We start from the raw sequence: 20840 nt of genomic DNA on the forward strand, positions 1-20840 counted from the left end.
CGGTGGCACCTGCGGATCGATCCGTGCCGCTGTTTGCCAAGACGGCCAGTGCGAGTGTTTTCTTGCATCGTGGACACCGAATTGCCGGGCTGTTCGGTGATATCCCAGAGACGTTTTTTCCATGAGGCACTGCAGTGCTTGCTGTGACTGCTCTCGGGCTGAAATACCGCTCGGCTGCAACTTCCCGGCGAGTCCGTGGCGGGATCCCCGCACGGACAGGAGTGAGATTGCAGTGTCCTCTAGTGGAGCGTGGGCTGAAGGGCAGGTACCAGAGGGTTTGGGGAGAGCAGTACTTGGATTCCTTTCTGCTAACGATTTCTACAAAAGAAAGCGGTCTAAAGGAGCCATTCTTTTAAACGGAACAAGTGTTCTCTTCTATCTGCTCAGCTGTGAAAGTGAAGTTCTGTAGCTACAGCAATACCAGCGGACCCGGATTTCAGACTTTGTTCAAGAGCAGGCCCTACTCTCCTGCTCTCTAGCTAGAATGCTAGACTGAGGAATGAAAGAAAGGTGGGTCCTTACAACAGGAAGATAGTGAAGTCGTATGAGAAATGCAAAAATCTGAAGATGCTGCACAGATGTCTATGAAATAAGAAAACAATGTCAGTATAATTCCAAATACTTCCTGATTTAAAGCCTCCCCCACCCTGGACGTGAACAAGAATCCCTGGTATTCTTTGTACATTCAATCACAATATTGTCTGTCTTGAGTTGTCTCATCGTTCAGACTAAATGCTGCCTTGATATAATTTCTTCCATTTGTTTAGTATGTTCTAAGGAACTTCACAGTGTGTACAGGCAGACCTCTGCTGAAAGCTCTGCATGTCACAGACTGCAAGGGGGATTCTCAGACCAGCGAATGTTCGCCCAAGTGATATTTTCAAGGGGCGATACCTGCCCTGTGCCTTGGAAAGAGAAGGTGTTGCTGGGGCACCAGCAAGGGCTGAATGGGGTTTGCAGCTGGGGGAAGTGACCTGGGGAGAGAAAGTGGGGAAAGGATGGACGTATCTGAAGGAAGCATTAGGAAAAGTCTGTTATGCTTTTCTCCTTTACAACATTCTTACACCTCTTCCCTCCTCCAAATCTGCCTTAGCACTCCTCTGACTAGAGCAGGGAAAGACTCATGATGATGAGACATTGCTAAGGGAATGACTAATTCAGGCCTCAGTTTTTAGATGACATTTGGATTAGATGCTTCTATATTCCACTCTTTCAGTCACTTGATTAATAAGTAGTATCATCAGAGGCTGTTAAAATGCCAGAAGTTGTCCCATCTGAGCCTATGAATCTTTCTGCATTATATTATTAAAGAGTAATATGGTTATAAATCAGAAAGGTGCTTTGAAACTAGGGGCTTTCTCTTCAGGAAGATGAATGTCTTCATTGACTTGACTGGGAAGCCTTTTTTCACCTGACAGCAAGCAACCGCTGAAATGGTTTAGGACAGAGCGGTTTGAATGAAGAGTGGAATGAGGCTCACTCTCTGCACTTCTAAAAGATTCTTGCAGGAAAGGTTCAGTGTGAGTCTCACAGATGGTAACATAAAAACTGCAGTAGAAATTACGCTACCTGACAAAGGCAGTACTTTCTTAAAGCTCCCGGTTTATTCTGCTGCATGAATTGTTATTAACTGCTATGTGACAAAGGTGCGTTCAGCACAGGTGTGACAAATGGAAATGCCCTGAAACTGATTTATACAAGCTGAGTTATGTATTTCTAGGGCTCTGTGTGTGTGGTTTTGCTAGACAAAACATGCTTTGGTGTGGTATTGACTGTTGGTTTCATCAGCTTGACTGGGGACAAGTGCATTTAACAAAAGAAGTAAAAAGTGTAAGGTCTTCCAGGCTGAGCCCAAACACACGTATTCTTGTACATAACATTTAAAAAACCTGAAAGGGTTAATTGTCTAAGTTAATCTGACTCATACACACAGTAACTAAAAGAGCTGTAACCCTACTAAGATCAGAGCTTTCCAGGGGTAAAAGTGGCACAATAAATCTCACTGTAGCTCTACAATGCAGTGAGTTTTTTGGTGGTCTGTGACTTGTACACATAAGTACAAATGATGTGTGTGTCTAAGTATATAGATACATAGATACATATAGATACATACACACCGATATATGATGGATTCTTGCCTTTCTACTGCCTACCTTTAAAAAGGAAAATGTATTATCCTTTTAAAAAGTCATTTTTATTCTAAAGCTTAAGTCAAATGTCACATGCCAATTTGCAGGTGGTGACCTTGTTTCACAGTACTGAATGGTTTAATTTTCTAAAGTGGTTTCTAATCCTGTGGTTTCTGATTTTTTGAGTGTCTCTAAATATCTGATTTCTGAGATACTGATTTTATTTGGAGATATAAATGCTAACTGTGGTATTAGGTCAGACTAGCATGAAATGCAAATCTTGAAGCAATTGAAATTTCATGCTACTCATGAAATTGTGGGCTGCAACGTATCAAAAAAATCATTAAATAAGTTTCTGTAAAGCCAGAGGAAAAAATAGGCTGTTTTTACTGAGCAGCTTTCTTGCTCTTTGGAATATGTTTTTTGTTCATGCCACAGGTCATACAGGGTCATATAGATATGTATATGCAACTGGGAATGTTTCTTTCTTCTGATTCAGGGTACAAACCCCGATTTGTTCACACTCGCCAAACCCGGTCCTTGTCTGTGGAATTTGAAGGTGAAATTTATGACATAAATCTGGAAGAGGAAGAACTGCAGGTGTTAAAGACCAAAAGTATCACCAAGCGTCACAATGCTGAAAATGAGGAAGAAGCAGAGGAAACCGATGGTGCTCCTGCTGACACAATGATTGCTGACGGCACTGATGCTATAGGTCAACCCAACTCGGTCAGAGTGACACACAAGTATGATTGCTTTTTCTGGTTTTTGTTGTTGTTGTTGTTGGGTTTTCTTCTTAAAATGAAATCAACTTCATTTTCTAACTGTATTCTCTCTCTCTCTGTTTTTTTATGATTTTATAGTTACAATATTTAAGAACTCAAAACTAACGTTGTAGATTTTAGATAAACGTGAGTTGTATTTATTAGTAGATGGAATCTTTTAACTTTACTATGTGTATTTTAAAGGGAGGCATCTAGTTTAGGTTTTCTGAGGAGTAGGCACCTCCAGAGGGAGATTCATCCACCCTACTGAAACACGTATCTGATGATGGATTAGTCACCCTGTGAAGCTGATACACCTGCTGTTCTTTATAAAGTCTAGGCGACCAGCTTAGTGTAGAGGCCTATATTTGAGATGACTGAAATCCCACGCTAAATGAGGACAGATTAGGTCAGTTACATCACCTTTCTTAACGCTTAGTTGCTTGCAGCCCCTAGCATTAGCTAAAATACATTAGACCTGTTCATCCCTGAAAAGACCCGCAATCATTTTTCCGTCCTAGAAGATGCTTAGATTTCAATGTTTAGCCCCATGCTAAATCTGAATGAAAAGGCAAAAATCTCAAATATTTTTTGGTTTAAAAAAGCTAATATGATTGATCTGAAAAGACAGGCAGGTGCAGGCAACAAAAATCTTCTATTTTATCCTTTTCAGGTGTTTAAAATTTAAATAGCATTTCTCTCTTTTATTTTATTCTTCTCTTTTTTTTTTAACATCAAGGAAAACATAAAAGTTAATTTTGAATAAGTAAAAATTATCCTTTTTTTTTACATTGATAATTTCCAACCATGGCATTAATAAAGCCTTAAACAGCTTTCTGGAAAAGTTATTATTTCTCCACAAAGTGTTTTGACTTTTACTGAATACAGTATTGCTTTCAGAATTCTTTAAGTGAAGAAAAAACCATAATGGGATAACATGAGAAGAGATAAGCATCTAAATCTTCCTTTCAGCTATTCTTCTCAAAAATTAAAAGAAGGGTTCTGATGCAGCAGGACCCAAGAAAGGTTGTGCCTATAAAATTGGAATATTTCCATAATTAAGGAATTTCTGTTTGTCAGCATGGAGGTTTTGAAAGTCCAGCCTGTAGTCTGCTGGATTTTCTATCTCAGTCCACCTCCTTGGCTTTCCATGTGTATTTTTTCTCTTGGTAGAGCTGTTTTTTTCATACACTGGTATGAATGTTTTTGTCATTGCACCACTTTTTGAGTGGTCTGTTGGCTTTTTTTTTAACCACTTATTTGAAAATTTTGCTCTAACTTTGATTCTTATTGATCTTTAGCCCACTGACTGTATGTTCTGTTCTTGACTGTTTTGCATACCTGGAAGATGAGGTACATTCACGTGGCAAGAGGAATATATTTCTCAGCAGCTGGTGGTTAAATAAGAAATGGCACATTTGGTTAACAAAAGGCTTTAAATGCTGAACAGATTTTTATTTCAGTTTCAATTTCATTTCTAATTGGATTAAGGATCTCCAAGATGGCATTATCATTGCATATTTGCTTAGCAGGCCCAGATCATCTGTCACAGATGAGGAGTTTTTAATTTTACTTTGCAGAGAAAAGAGATTGAAGCAATTATTAATATTAGTAAGTCAACATGAGAAGACCTTGTAGAGTTTATTTCTTTCTTAATAGAGTATAACAAAGAATTTATTAGGAATGTTAGATGAAAGAGAAGAAACGGGTAGGCAATTGGGAAACCACTGACCTTCTTTATCCTATTTGTTAAACTCATGTCTACAGATGTTTTATTCTTCCAAATGACACTATTCACTGTGAGAGGGAGCTGTACCAGTCTGCCAGAGCCTGGAAGGACCACAAGGCTTACATTGATAAGGAGGTAAGAGGTATTTTAAAATCTGAACAAAGTCTTTGCACTGCTACCTTTTCAAAGAATAATTCTGACTCGGAAATATTCTCTGCAGATTGAAGCTCTCCAAGACAAGATTAAGAATTTGAGGGAAGTTAGAGGACACCTAAAAAGAAGAAAACCAGATGAATGTGATTGTAGTAAACAGAGGTAAGAGAGATGACATTCAATACTGAAAGCTATACCAATTGCTAAGACTTACACATTTTCCAAGTTTTTTGAGAAAGAACATAAGCTTTACTGATATTTATAACCACTGTAGGTACTCATTTTAGCTAGATCCCTTTTAAGAGCAGAAGCTACTGTGAATCAAAAGAAGATAACTGTTAAAATTTTAAGATTAAATATGTTTGTATTCTACTAATGTATTTGAACCCAGCTGGAGTTCTGCTGTAATCTAGCATAGGATCACTTACACAGATATAACTTCTTTAAATGAAGTGAAAGTTGTAACTCAGTCTGTGTAGTTCCTTAAGAAAATGTCAAAGATGGTATGTTTCTGGTGTGGTTTTGTGTTGAAAAAGTTTCATGACTTGATAATTCCTGATAATTTTTCCTGTAGCTATTACAACAAAGAGAAAGGCGTAAAAGCCCAAGAGAAACTCAAGAGCCATCTTCATCCCTTCAAGTAAGATTGTTATTATCCTCTCACTTTCTCAGCTGGCTTTTAGGTGACTGGAGAAATATAAATTTGGGGGATTGGGGTTTTTTTTGTGGCGAGGGGAGGGGAGGAGGTGAGGGAAAGAAAAGGTCACATAGAGCAAGCTCTCACAAGAAACCTTCAGTAGTTTTGGACAGACTTGTGAAAGTTTATGGATAAAATTTTTTAAACCTATTGATAGAAAATGGATTAAATTAGTGATTTCAGAAGCTGATTGACCTCACGATCGTTGAAAAGATCCAGTTAAAACTAAATGCAACAGTACATCATTTCTCATGCTTACTAAGAGAACACCTTGTCATAAGAGCTGGGGTGGAAACTGAGCTCGAAGAAGGGCATATTCTCATCCTCTCATCTTTAAAAAAGCCAGAAAGATGTAAAAACTGCTAGTGCTGTTGTTAACCAAGTAGAGACTGTTGTCTGTCAGCCATGCCCAACTTTCTTTCTTAACAGAGAAGCAGCCCAGGAAGTGGATGGCAAACTGCAGCTGTTCAAAGAGAACCGGAGAAGGAAGAAAGAAAGGAAGGGGAAAAAGCGCCAGAAGAAAGGAGATGAGTGTAGCCTTCCTGGACTGACGTGTTTTACCCACGACAACAACCATTGGCAAACAGCTCCATTCTGGAACTGTAAGTCTTATGTCCACACGCAGATGTGATCTGGGTTATTCTGCTGTGTTCCAGAGTTTGCACGTCATGCAATCAGAGCATTATTTTGAAGAACTGGCACTTAGTAATGCTGCTGCTGCTGTTATTCTGAAGTACAAAGGAAGAATGTCACATGAGTATGCTTGTAATTGTTGCATTACTTATTTATACGAAATTATCACAAGAGGCTCAATGCTAAACACTACAGAGATGAAAAGGCGAATTGGCCTCTAAAACACAGAATTCCGTAACCAGCCACTGACATTTGTGTCATGTCTTGGCGATCAAGTTGACCAAATATTTCATAAGAATTTTAATTGAGTTTCTTGTTATTAATAACAACCTTATTCTTCCAATTGTCACAAATCCTTTCTGGGACTTACCTTTAATGTTGTCCTAAACTTCAGCACATAAAAGGTCTACTTTAATTTTATCACTTTGATTTCAAAGTGTATCATAAACAACGTACCTTATTGTGAAGAAAATACAGATACTTTCCCTCATGAATTCTTCCCATTATTCCATTTTCTGTATTTTAAAAGAATTTAAAAATCACAACTGTGGAATGCTCACTTGGTGTATAAGATCAAAATATTATAGCTAGAAAATATTTTCAGTTCCTTTGAACTTCAGGGTATATAGATAACCATCCTATTGAGGCATGCTTCAACATTTCTCGGTATTCAGCGTTAACAGAACAACACCTTTCTCATCTTTGGTGGTGGAGGAAAAGTGATTAAAAACTTTACTTTCAAAAACTTCAAGATCAAATGATGATTAAGTTACAACATATTTGACTCCAAGCAGAAAATTTGCTAAGAGCAATTTTTCATTCAGAGGACGATGTCTCCTAGTGATAATCTGTTCCGATTGCACTAGGACTTCTGCTAATACACTTTTTACATTTTAAGATGTTCCTAAAATAGTCATATGCATGATTTTTGTTTTAATGACAACAATGAAATTGGCTTATCACTTTTTAACTGTGGAATAACAATCAGTTATGAAAAGTGTTCTCATATTGCTGTGCATTCTGGAAATGCTCCATTAACACTTGTGGGGTAAAAAAATTCCCTTTGACACAGTCCATAACTTAAAGAAGAGCTAATGTATTATAATACCATTACTATTTTTATGAAGTTTGTTCAAAACATTGATACTGTTAAAGCTAGTCATAATACTAATAACAAATCTAAATAAATCTAAATAAAAATCTAAGACATTATTAATATTTTATTATTGGAATTAGAGACATTCTTCTACAGCAAAAATTTGCTAGCAGTTTGAAAATTTAGAGATACCTTTCCCACAGCCTTTTCTGCTGGAAGAACAAGATTATAGACAAGATATAGCCACGTCTCCTCTATGGCTGCTCCCATCACTGTGCCAGGTGTCTTCAATCTGGAGTGGAAACCTGCTCTAGGTTTCCCCAGGTTGCAAAGGGAAAACAAGGTGTAATCCAGTTACACTGCTTGAGATTGTCCTACAAAAGCCTGACTGAATGATTCAATTTCCGTCTTACTTGTGTATCAAATAAACAAAATGAAGGATTGCATTTCAAAATGATAGTTAAGTGGCTACCTTAGGAAATCTCAAGCCAGTAAGAGAGGGGGGCTTTTAATGAGGCATAGGATTACCCGCTGGCCTTCCTTCCCACCTTGCTTCTTCCATCTTTCCTGCATTCAAGGTGCCAGGCAAGCTCCCTACTTGCAAACCCATTTCTTCTTTGCCTAATCTCTCTCACTTGCCTCATTCCCATACACTGCCTTGCGCTTTCTTGACTGCCATGTCATTTCCATTTCAGTTATGATATCAACCAGCAATTTGAGCTTCCTCTGTAGTGCTTACACTTCATAATTTTCTCTTGTACTTGTATCTCAGAGGGTCTACTAGGTTAAGGTTACTCACTGTTGGGGGAAATGGTACCCTTACATATAGTAAACAATTCCAGTGAACCTTGTTGTATACAAACTTTAAGGATCAGGATTTGTGCTGTTGTTTTGTAAAGTCTGAATTCTGCTCCATCCCAATAAACCATATATAACTCGGAACAGAATATGCCTCATTAACTATAAGATTCACTATCTTCTGCTTTCTTTAAGTGTCTGTGAAAATTACGTTAGCAACCTTTATTCTGTTTTAGGTGAGAATCTAACATTATTCAAATAGATTTTTTAAAAAAATTGATCTAGAATTTAAGTACATGAAGATCTATAGAAGTTTCACTAGTAGAAGAAACACATTATTTTCCACTGAAGACTAATAACTTGTTTCTTTAAATACAGTGGGCTCTTTCTGTGCTTGCACAAGCTCGAATAACAACACTTACTGGTGTTTGCGAACAGTTAATGACACCCACAATTTCCTCTTTTGTGAGTTTGCGACTGGATTCTTGGAATATTTTGATATGAACACCGATCCCTACCAGGTAAACCCCCTTCCCTGTTACAAAATGTTGTACACCAGACTCCTCATTTGTTTTATTTCTGCTAACAAGTATTTTTTGCCTCCATTCCTCTTATTCTCAGCTGACAAATACAGTACACACAGTGGAAAGAGGCATTTTGAATCAATTACACATACAGCTAATGGAACTGCGAAGTTGTCAAGGTTATAAGCAGTGCAATCCGAGGCCGAAGGGACTTGAAACAGGTACAAGAAAAACAGAAGTGTTTATTTCCATTTTATTTGGGGTTTTTTCATCTGCTTAAGTACTAATTGTATCCATGAAGCATCACTCTCCTAAGTCTTGCTCTGAATAGTTTGGAATGATCCATATACACCATCTTGCATAACCACATGACCAGGAAGCTTCTTTGCAAGTTTGCACAGGTTATTCTAGACAGATATTGATGGTAAACAATAACTTTTGGCAGAAATTTTGCAGAAAGGTTATCATGTTATTTGTGCGAAGCAATAACAAATGTATGCAGATCTTTCATAGTCACAACTTTTTTCTCTGTTGCAGGGTTTGTTCAGTTAGTTTTTGCCTCCCAGTAGCAGGTGAGGTATTAAATCCTGTGTTTATTCCAATAGCTGTCTGTCTATATGAACAACCTCAGACTCTACAACACAACTGAGACTTAACATTGCAGACTTCTAATCAGCAGTAGTGCCCTTGATTTTTGAGGAAAGCAGTATTTCTTTACAACAGTCTCTAAGTAGAAAAAATAGCTGGTATTCATACTTCATAACTCTGAAATTCATTGCACTTAAATTTGGTTGATTGACTATTGTGATTTTTTTTTTACAGGAATATTCCCTTCTACATAATTTGTGGTGTTGCATCTTTTTATCTCTTTCTTCAGCTACAAATGTTTCTCTTTTTTACAATATCTAATTGTTTGGGGGTTTTATTATTTTTGAAAAACTGTGGTTTTTCAGTTCCTTTATATAAAACTTCCAGGAAATCTTTGTTGGACTGCAGCTCTGTCTTTATTTAACACGGTACATTTCTTTTTAGGGATTAGATGCTGTGCATGGAAAACTACATTGTGAATGGTTTTACAAGTTCTAAACACTAACAAAAGTTACTCTTGTATTTTCCTATATCAGGAAATAAAGATGGAGGAAGCTATGATCCACACAGGTATCCACACTTTTTTATTCTCCTCAGCAGCTTCTTTCCAAATAATTGCATGACTCCAGTCCATTTCAACTAATGTCTGTATCCTGCCATATTGCACACAGCATAGCTTTTGATGCATGCATTTTCTAACTACTTTACACTGAACTTGGCTATTGTTTTTTAGATCTACCATTCTGCATTTAACGTAGCTCATTGTCATAGCAAGACTTCATACAGCTCATATTCCATGCCTGTATTTCTTAGATGTTTACACCGGGAAAATGGCACAAAAAGAATCACTTCTTTTGAGTTGTTTTCCTGTTGTTGGGTTGATTTTTAATGGGTTGGGGTTTTTTTCTGGTTTTATTTAGGAAGTCTGTACAGCTGCTTTTTAAACGTAAACCGAATGTGCTTAAAAAGCTTTCTGAGATATAGGTATCCAAACAGCCTCATCGAACCTATGCAAGTAAAGTAAAATCTTCTCATTGGCTTTAAGAAATGTTGGCAGATGCTGCTTTAGGCAAAAGCAGTGCTCAATGTGAGCAGCATGTGCTCAGAAGCTAGCAGGAGGCAGGTCAATATAAGTATGGCAGAAAGATGAGACTCCTTTGGGTTGGGAACAGATGCTTTCAGAGCAGATCACACATGCATGAAATGAAATTTCTTTAAAAAATTGTAATGTTTGAACTGAGGAAGGGCACCAGGTGAGGTTTTTTATACCTAATGCATGAAGCTGAGGAATACATGAAAGACTGATGTTTGCAAGTATACTTATCATACCTACATTTTTGTCATGCAAAGCCCAGTTTCTCCTGGTGGAGGAACCAGTCAAACATAAAGCAAATGCCTGAAGATACTGAAAAAACTCAGGTCTTAACAGTACTGCACTTGCTGTTCATTGAGCAATACTTGTACTCAGGGTAAAAAACAGATTAAAGTCTGTCAAGTGTCATATTTAGACTTGGTATCTTCTCATGGTATATCAATTTTATACATTTTCTTCTCCATGCGCTTTGGTGGATTAGCTCCTGATATACATTGTTTACCTGAGATGTAAACTGGGTCCAAGGAGTATACAAGTCTACATAAAACTTTTTTTCACAGGGCCTTCTGAAAAGAACCTTTTCGCTAGCTCCCGGCAGCGAGGGAACAATTAAGATAATGTGTTTCAATGTTTTGTAGATCTCCAATTTAAGCAGCTAATTTTTCCTTGCAGCCAATTATGTATTTTCTCACTTGAGTAGTTTTGGGATCTAGGAAAATGATAAGCTTTTGTTTGGTTATGTCCCAGTTGTTTGCATTGCTCATTACAGCTTGGTGGGAACTGGTTACTACAATGATAGAAAGTAATCCCTGTAATTATGCTTTTAAATCTTTCATTAGAAGACGTCCTTGTAAGCATTCCTTATTTTAACTACATATCTAACAGAAATGGCATTTTTGAATTGTAGGATTGCATGAAATAGTAGAGCACACAGGATTAATCTTTAAATTATATCTTGCTACTCTCTTTAGTAATTAAAACATTTTAACTTCTGATACCGAGTCAATAAGCATTATGCTACTGGGATAAATAGCAGGTATAGTATAACACAGGTGATTTTGCTTTATGCCATTACATTCCAGACACCCAGTTTCTCAATATGCACAGGTGCCTGGGCTCAATATTTTGGTTCAATCCCCATCTTGGTGCAAATTGGTTTTCTTTTCTAAAAGAAAAAAAAAATTTAAATGAACACAAACCATTTATCAGAAATCATTAAAATGATCTCTTAGAGGATCCTTTAATCTTGATGCCTGCAGAGAAACCAGCGGAATAAGGAAGGGAAAGCCCTATGCTCCTAAGTCATCTGAACTACCCCTTAAGCTTCCTTCAGATCATGTAGTTCATCCACTCAGACCTGTTTCCAGTTCAAAATGTCCTGAGTTAGTACAGCATTACAGGTGTTACAACACTGAGACAACAGGCCTGTATGGAAACAGCCAGTATAGTGCTGTTTGCTTAACACATAGGGAGAGAGCTTCAACAGGGAAGAACTCATGTCCTCTGAGGGACAGAACAACTCTGCAGACATGGTTGATGACTGGATGTGGGACTTGCACACTCCTCTCTCCTCTCCTGCTTGTCTGAGGTGTTTCAAAGCCACCAAGATGATTGTACCTACTTGTCTTCAGTCTCAGTGGAGATATATCCAGATGCCTTATAAGTTTTGAGGCAGCGCAGCAACGGATGGCATCATGGCACTCCAGGGTATGATAACTGGAGATTGAAGCTTAGCTAATGCTTGATTTTTAAAAATTGGAAGATGTTTTACTGTGAACAGTTAGCAACAATTTTTCCCCTTTTGGGTCTATGACATAGCTGAGAGACTCCAAAGTATTGATCAAGGAAACCACTGCCATGCTGTTACTCAAATGCAACTCATCTGCACTTTCCCATTTCACACCTATTTATAATGAGATTTCTTACAGGGGAAAACCTTTTCTTGCCTCTCTCCTTCCCACTGTATGCTTTGATTTCAGTGGTAGACTTTTTGTGCTTACTGGTAAGTTGTGGAATTAAGCTGTGAGGTGACTCACTCAGTCAACCAACACACAGCCAGCTCTAGGACCTTAATACTTTGCTTTCCTCTTTGTTTAGCATGTATGAATACAAGTTACCTCTCTCTCATGTGTTCAAAGAAGTTACGTTTTTCTGCTTGATGTGAAGATCATTCAACAATTCACAGTGCCTTCTCAGCTGTGAAACTCCTCTGAGACTGCAGACACAGTGCCACCTTTAGAGGGGACAAGATAGACCCAGCATGAAGGTCCATGTAGCTCTGACTCAGCCCTTGAGCTATTTTGTAGGAATACAGCAAACTGCTTGCTGACCTTACTTCTCTGCAGCACCAGCCTCTTTGCCCGGCTGCTGAAGCGGATGAGAAACCCTGCTCCTCTTTGCTTGTCCCCAGACTCCTCCGCTGCCCACCCTGCTAGCTCAGCTCAACCCTCTGTCCCACTGCCTGGTCCTCTGGACCCAAAGGCACCTTTCTGCCTCCCGCTTTGCCCCGCACTGCCCTGGTCCATCCCCAAACCTGTGACTGATCAAACAGCAGCATTCCTGTTTCAGTTCGTGCCATCGCATACCGAACCACTTTGGCCACTGACTGTTCCTGCAGCAGTTTGTTTTCTTACACAGGCTCTGATTTGGCAAAGAAAAAAAATATGAAACCATCAATACAAATAATAACAGTGCGAAATTCAAATATTGTCGCATTTGCAGTGTGGTTAGTATCTTAGAGGGTTTGGTGACTAAATTCCTCAAAAATACATCCCTTCCTATGATGTTTTCTAGGGCCCTTTATGCCTCTAAGCACTGGAATAGTAAGACTTCTTTCTTGAAACCTCTGCAGTATTTAATTATTTTTTGTTTTAGGAAACAAATTTTCCATAATTTGTCTTACGAAGATGGCTTTCATGTGGCCGTGCCATGATCTCATTTCTCTTGTCTACTTCAGGAAAAGAAAGAAGGAAGACACTCTGTCATAGCTGTCCTATTGGATCCAAAAGGCTTGTGTCGCCTCCTGTAATAGGGAGTTTGCCAAGTGTTTGCAAAAAAAAAAAATTTCTATAACTTTTTAAAAAAAAAAAAAAAATTTACATTATAAAATATTTGCAGCTGTTGTATTAATTGAAGAAATAGCAATTAAGATTAAAGATGCAGGTGTTTCCAAGTAAGGAAAGCGGTCTCCTTTTGTGCAGAATAAGGACCCAAGAAAAATCTCAAGGTTTTTTCTGATCATAATGGTATTTTTCTGACTTTCCATGTGATGGACTAAATAGTGGAGAAACTCTTTCCACTGCGAAATCGCAAGCTAGTAAAGAAGCAAAGAATATAAGCTGTGATAGATAGACGTTATATGTTCTGTTTTACTCGAACAATGAGAAAGGCCAAGTTAAAATGCAAACATATTAATGGAGATGCCAAGAACCTACTCTAGGGATGAAGGGTTCAATATAGATAAATATTTGTTCTCAGTTCACACTGTTGGACTATAGCCACTTGAACTTCCAAGGTAATTGCTATTAGCTTACCTGCCTCTGCAATTTTCAGAAAGAGAGTAAGTCATCTCAGTGAACTAATTACCAAATGTTGCCTACAACATCATTTGTAAGGACAAATTTGTCACTTTCCCTGACAGGCTTTTGCATCACCTGATTAGTTTTTCCTTGTAGTCCACTTAGTTGATAAAATCTTTGGAGTGAACACAGTCTGCACAGTGAATTAAATGACATAGTGGTGTTCAGTGTTACTTGTCAATACAAAATTTCACACTACATTTGATAATCTGGGTCGCTATAGTCACTGTAGTGAATTTTAAAAATCTTTTAGAAATGGGTTTCCTCATGTCTTTGCTTTTTCTGGCTATGATCAATATAAAATGCAGCTCCATTGCTACTTAGACTCATATGTATGCCTTTTATTCAAACCTATTATTTGATAAAGCTGTTAGACACTTTCTTTGAAAGCTTTTTTTTTAATTAAAAAAAAAAAGCAAACTCTTTAGGAGGTTCTATATCTATGTATATTTTAACACTATTTTACAGAGTGGTGCAGTCCTATAGATTAATTCACACCAAGTTTTTACAGCTTTTATGTCTCCTAATTGCTTCCTGTAAATTAAAAAGAATGTTTACAAAGTAAATAAAATACTAATTTTGACGACCATTTACTAAATAAAATGTGGTTTGTTGGTTTGTAGACCATATGTCTTGATCTACCCAGACAACAAATCCCTGTGGGCATTGTGGAAGTTCAGGTCACTAATGGCTTTCAGAGTTAGTCCCATCCCTTATACTTAACCATTGTTTTTTTATTCCATATTTTGGTGAGTGTTCAGGAAAGGCAAATGGATTATTCATATATTGAAGCAACTTTAATGCCTTGAAATATCAGAGGAAAGATTTATCTCTGACCGTCACCACAAAGCCCTGTTAGACCAGATTTTGCTCTTTTTTTACTCAGTCCAAGGATGTGGCAGACGACAGGGAGCTTCTTGCTGTGTGTTCAGCAGGAGCTGTGAACACACCTGAGTCCAGAATCATTGATATGATGACCGAAGATGTGGAGCATCTTACATTTTGAGCTACCTACGTTATGAATAGTGGTGCTTTCAAGCAAATTGGAGTAGAAATACATGTGGAAGCTTTGGTTGCTCTTTTAAGCTGGTGTTCACCATTAGGCTTTATTCTTTCTTTCAACAGAGGACAGTTATGGGACGGATGGGAAGGCTAACCTGCCCAATTTCACTGGCGACATCGACTGGCAAGGACTGGAAGACTTGTACAGTGTGAATGAAAGTGTATATGAATACAGATACAACTATAGACTTAGTCTGGCTGACTGGACTAATTACTTGAAGGATGTAGATAGAATGTTTGCACTGCTGAACAGTTACTACCAGCAAAATAAAACAGACAAGGCTAACACTGCTCGAAGCAACGGGGACGGGGACGAATCATCCACGCCGTTTACCTTGGTGGAAATGACTTCTGCTGAAGAATCGAGCGGCCTGCCTGCAGAAGAGTTGCAGCTTATCGTGCCAACAGACTTTGCAGCCCTCGCTTTGAGCACAGTGAATTTAAGTCAGGAGAGGAAACTTGAATTAAACAATGATATTCCTGAGAAAAGTAGTTTGAATGATGCACACTGGAGAAATAATCACCAAGCTGAAAAATGGATGGAGGATAAAGAATCGGACCGTTTTGATATGGATTTCAGTGGAAACGGTTTGATAGAGTTGGAGTCACGGCATAGCTTCATGCTACAACCCATCAGCATTCCTCAAAAAGACACTCATCAGGACAGTGACACTGTGGAAGATGTATTTGAAGATCAACTATATCTTCCCATGAGGTCCAATGAACCCCTCGTTCACCAGGCTGTAAACGTATCCATCAGGGATCCATCTATCAGTACCCAGAAAACAGGAACTTTCTTGAAAAAAACGGAACAGAGTCTTGCAGGGGAAACTTCACAGATCCTAAATGTAGAAGGCAGTGCCTCAGCTCCACTCTCCTTGGATTAGATCAAGTTGTAAACCATTAAATAAGTTCTCCTTTTTCTTATTAGCGAACTAATAAAGGTAATCTTGACAACTGACATTCCACGTGTATTGTAGATACATTCTGCAGCTAAATTGAGCCCAGTTCAGTATTTGTCTGTGTGCATTTTTTTTATTCACACGCACATACTTTCACAGTAATCGTCCCCACTGGGAAGAAAGATTTCCAGTTTTTAATGAAAATAAACAGTGTTAACTTTCAAATGCAGCAGCACATTCTCCGACAGCTAAAAATTATTTCTTTGAAGAGGATGTTCAAGTTACGTCCTCTATTTCCAGATGATCCCACCATGAATGAATGTTTCAGTCCACCCAATCTGTCTGCATAATGTCTTTTTCATAAATTATTTTAACCACTGGAAATTCCTAATGTCACACTTTTAAGTAAAATGCACTTTTAAAATCTGTATGCCATACCATTTATGAATCTAACACCTTACATGTTCTTAGTTTGCTCATTGTTTCATATAATTGTGAAACCAATAAATAGATTGACAGGAAAGAGGTAAACAGCATGGATTGTGGAAACAGACTCTTTGAATATTATTTTAGCAAAAATATTGCATGTTTTTGTTACTTTAATTACTCTCAGAAAGGTATGGCTAATGATTGTTAATTGTAGGAGGATTTGTTTAAATTGGATTGTTTCCCTATATGTTGATATTGTCAGTATTAAAAACCCATGAGGTTTTTTGACTTTTTTTTTTTTTTTTTTTTTTGCTGATACTGGTAGAAAGGTTTACATCAATACATATATGCATTTGTCACCACATCTGATTTTTATTATCCTGCACAATATCTTGAAAGCATTATTATAATTTTGAGACTTAAATTCTTTTTGTTTTGAACAGGCATTAAAGGGAATGATAAAATCATGTTAGATTTACATTATTTTAGATACAAAAGGCACATGAGGTAAAAAATAGTAGTTTAGATAATTTCTGTTGTTGTATTCTAAATTTGTTCTTGAACTTTACCAAACATTAAATTTTATAAAGTATAATACAAAAATTACTTTGAAAATCTGTATTACTCAAAACTTAATATCCTCCCTTGCTTTTTTATAAATTTCTAAATAATTAGCACAACAACAACAACAAAAGAGAATTACCTCAAACAGATGTAATTCCATAGTGTCCAATTCACAGGTGTGTTTCCTATCTGTTACATGTTATTTAGTGTAGTGAGTATTTTTTGGCTATTGCAAGCACTGCAGGCTAAACTTACATTCATTTCATTGTATTTTAAGTTGAAACTTTTTAAAAAGGAGATTCTTTTAGTAGGATTTTAATAATTTTAAGAAGCAGTCTTTTTGATGGACTCTGTAAATATGTTAAAATTACTAGCTCTTTATCTGATGTATGTGTCATGGGCTGATTGATAGAAAAACATATTTATGGTCATGAATGATGCTATTTGTACATAGGTTTTAAGTTACTAGGATACAGACTGTGTTTTTAAATCTTGTATAATATTTCTGTGATACTTTTATAGTACAATTCTGGCTTCAGGAAAGTCTAGAAGCAATATTTCTTGAAATAAAAAGTGTTTTACTTTACCTGCTTCAGAGACGTCCAGATGATCCAGTTTTCCTCCTAATTAAGATTTATTTTAAAAATATGTTAACAGTTTCAGTTTTGAGAATCCATCCACTTTTAAAGCAATGGGTAATGAAATAACACACTACATTCTGTTAGTTATAAATTATTCCTGGAGATGTGAATAATATATATTTTTTGTTTAAGACATGCTGTGAATTTTTTTTTTTTTTTTTTTTAATCCCCAATTCATCCTATCCTTTCTTCCTTGAAGTCAACGCAGCAAGCTGCACAACCAGCGGTTCCCAGAAGTAAAGCAATGGTACACGGTGCCATCCCCTGCTTTGCCGCTTTCCCTCCTCCCTGCAGAGCTCACCCTACGACAGCAAAGCGCAGCAGACGGGACACAGAGGGCTTAACGAGAGGGGACCACAGGTCTCTAGTCAGGAGGAGTTATCTCCTTGCACAACAGTCATCACAAAAGGGAATTTAGATTTCAAGGTAAACTCTCTCTTACTTGCACTCTATGTTCATTTGGTGGCTGGTGAATAAGATTAGCTTCATAGCTAAAACCAGCCTCTGAAGCTATGCTTCTTGAGCTCTTCTTTCTTCTACACAGTCCTTGGGCACCGATGCTTCTGCAGGCCATGAAGCTACACGTGGTGTTTGTGGGAATCAGGAAAGGGGATCAACGGTTAACCTAAGCGTCCAAAAATCAGTCATCGCAGTGCTAGATAGACCCCTAAGAGATGTCCACCCCTGGAAAGCACACTGGCAAACACCAGATGTATTTCAAAACAGGGTGCCGATCAGCCTGAGCCAGCAAGTTTGGGAGAACCTTAAGGACAAAGGTAACTTGAAGCAAGGTCCCATACAACTACCTCTCATATCTTTGTGGAGGGAATTATCCAGTACCGACCACATGCCCTCCATAGCTTGAAAGTGCATTTCTTTGAAAGAAACAAGCAAGATACTTTCTTCTCTCTTAACACGTGGGTAGAGACAGAGAAGGGAATGGTGCAATAGTGTGGTCCGTCCATTCACCCCACTCGTCCTTCTTTCTTACTTGAGATTTTAAAGTATTCAGGAAATGGAAGAGATTGCGTCTTCCTCAGCTTGAAAGTGGTCAACCTTCCTTCTTCCAGGACAGTGCTCTGTCTTCTAAACTATCAGAAGCTTAGATAGTGCCCTATCTTCTAAACTAGGTGGGAGCCTTTTTTATAGCTCTTTTATACAAGTGTGGAGGGAAAAAAAAAATGAGAGACTCATTCTGTAGCTAAGAGATACAGAAAGCAATGAGCTCTGATCCTTGCTCTCTGGAAACATGCATCAAATATAAAACCAGACCAAAAGAAAGAGGCCGAAGACTGTCATATCCCTAAGCAGGTGTCCTAAGCAGTGTGTTGCTATCCCAATACATTTGGCATTTCTTTCTGTGCAGTACTTCTTGTCCCATAGCTGAAGCCATTGAGTCCATGAGCAGCACGTGCTGTGACTGTCAGGAAGCTCTTACAGGCAATCAGGCAGTTGCAGGCTCAGGACGAAAATGAATGCCTAAATCTGACTTCATGGGCAAGTGCTCCTCACAGCAGGCAAGGAGAGGGCGAAAAGGACGACCTTCCTGGCTTTTTCTGATCTGCAACTCAGTGCCAGGTGTATCTTTTTTGAAAGGCAGTACATAGTTATCTGCTTTCTGAAAAAGGCTTGGAGCCGGACAGGAAGACCTTTAAGGCTTGCACATCTTTGGGAGGTGTCAACGTTATTTGAAACGCTTCCTCTGGGATTTCAAAGGTGGCAGCCAGTACTGCCCTTACACCTTTGGACTGTGTGAGACCTCTTACCAACTTAAAGCCTCCAAGAAAAGCAAAAATGGGTAATGCTTCGTTTCCAGACTTTCAGACATGAGTTAGTTGCTGTTATGAGTAGGTAAATCCTTTTGGTCCTGAAGTGTTAATGCACACAAATAGGGAAAAAAAACCCAAAACCTAAGGCTCTTGGGCAACATTTGGATCATAGCATCATTCTGGAGTTCAGGTTTATGTGACAGCTCAGTGCAGGGTTTTTCAGAGTGCAGGTCTGGGCAGAGACACCGCCGCCACTCTCCCCACCAAAATCCCTTTAGATGCCTGCAGCTGTCTACACTGGCAGTCACTGAAGCACAGTACAAGAGGATCTGTGTGGTGAAACAGTTGGGGCTGAAAAGCCAAGAGCTGCAGCAGCCCTGTTAAGGGAGGATGCACTCAGGACCCATCTCGAGGCCTGAGCACCCATGTGTGGCTGGTGCCCACTAGGTGCAATGCTGTAATGAAACCTCCTCCCTTCGTTTCAGCAAAAAGCAATCCAGTTTGTGTGCTGTGACACCATTTTTCAGTGCAAACCAATGAGCACTAAGTGGGGTACAAGCTGGAGAGTCATTTAAAAAACATATGTCGCACCTGAAGGGATGCAATGACAGCCTGAGCCACCTGGGAGCTGCCTGGGGTAATTTTACTCCCACTCCGGCAGCAGATGTCAGTGCAGAGCCACACAACTGCCTCTCCTCAGCCCCTGCACCACCCCGCTGTGCTGCCAACCCCTGCCAAGGTAGCTGATTTATTCAGTTTTCAACTAGCAATGTTACCCTTGATGTGCTAGAAATCTACTGATGATAATTTCATCCACAGCACATTCCTTGGTTTAACAATTCTAGTCTTGGACACTAGGGACATTCAGGGGGATCTGCAAGATGCTTTTTTGTGAGGTTATTCATACGTGTTGGAAAGGAAAACAGATAAGTCTTACTTTAAACTCGGAAGTCAGAGAGGATGTGGAACCCACAGATTGCTCTGGCGTCCGTGAAACAGTAGCTCCTCCCTGGTTGCGCACATTGGCTGAATCCACGCTGCCGGCTGAGGGCTTGAATCTGGTAGGTGCTGTGCACACCACCGCAGTTTCCGACTGTGGTCTGAAACCAAATGCACTTAGACACCTCAGAAAGACGAGCCATGTCCTGAATCAATGCAAATTCAGCTGCCCTGTGGCAGCTTCAAAGAAACAAGCCACAGCTCATCCAGTCATGAAACATGCACTACAGGTCAAAACGCTTCGAGTATAAAGGCTCAATAATGACACATCTAGAAAAATGTATTCAACTTCAACCTGCTGTTCTTTTGATCTTGAAAGATGAGGCTGCCTTGCGACAGAATTTCCATCCATGGATACACCTATACCTTTAAATTAAAGTGAGTCCAGAGAGTAGAAAACCTAGCTCCAAAACCAAATTGCATGAACAAAGTCACATCCACACTGGTAGACCAGGCTGGTCCCATCCACGCTATCTAGCACTTAGCCCTGGGTCTCCCCTTGGCTCTGTGCTGATGTTCCTGTGGACCCAAAATATAATTTCCATTTGTTCTTATTTTTAAGCCTCTGTGGTAATACAAGGCCTGTGCTGCAACCACTAGAGCTCTTACGGCACGGTACTGCGGTGTGTGTTCTGCAGCCCCTCTGCTGTTGCATGAGGACACGGGGGTCCCTGACGCACACAGCCTGCAGT

General features: G+C 38.9%; 1 protein-coding gene across 5 annotated transcripts in view; it reads left to right on the top strand.

Moving 5' to 3' along the window:
• SULF1 (sulfatase 1) overlaps positions 1-15071 on the top strand; it is a 121212-nt gene extending 106141 nt beyond the window's left edge. For all 5 annotated transcript variants that reach the window (XM_049825937.1, XM_049825922.1, XM_049825929.1 and 2 more), the window contains 9 exons: positions 2629-2875; positions 4661-4757; positions 4843-4937; positions 5350-5415; positions 5902-6074; positions 8378-8520; positions 8621-8744; positions 9648-9681; positions 14908-15071. In XM_049825937.1, the coding sequence (XP_049681894.1) occupies positions 2629-2875; positions 4661-4757; positions 4843-4937; positions 5350-5415; positions 5902-6074; positions 8378-8520; positions 8621-8744; positions 9648-9681; positions 14908-14938 (1010 nt within the window). In that variant the 3' untranslated portion in view covers positions 14939-15071. The remainder of the gene's footprint in view (positions 1-2628; positions 2876-4660; positions 4758-4842; positions 4938-5349; positions 5416-5901; positions 6075-8377; positions 8521-8620; positions 8745-9647; positions 9682-14907) is intronic.
• Positions 15072-20840: the final 5769 nt, after the last annotated feature.

The sequence above is a fragment of the Accipiter gentilis genome, chromosome 2 (genome assembly GCF_929443795.1).
Source record: "Accipiter gentilis chromosome 2, bAccGen1.1, whole genome shotgun sequence".
NCBI lineage: Eukaryota > Metazoa > Chordata > Aves > Accipitriformes > Accipitridae > Astur > Astur gentilis.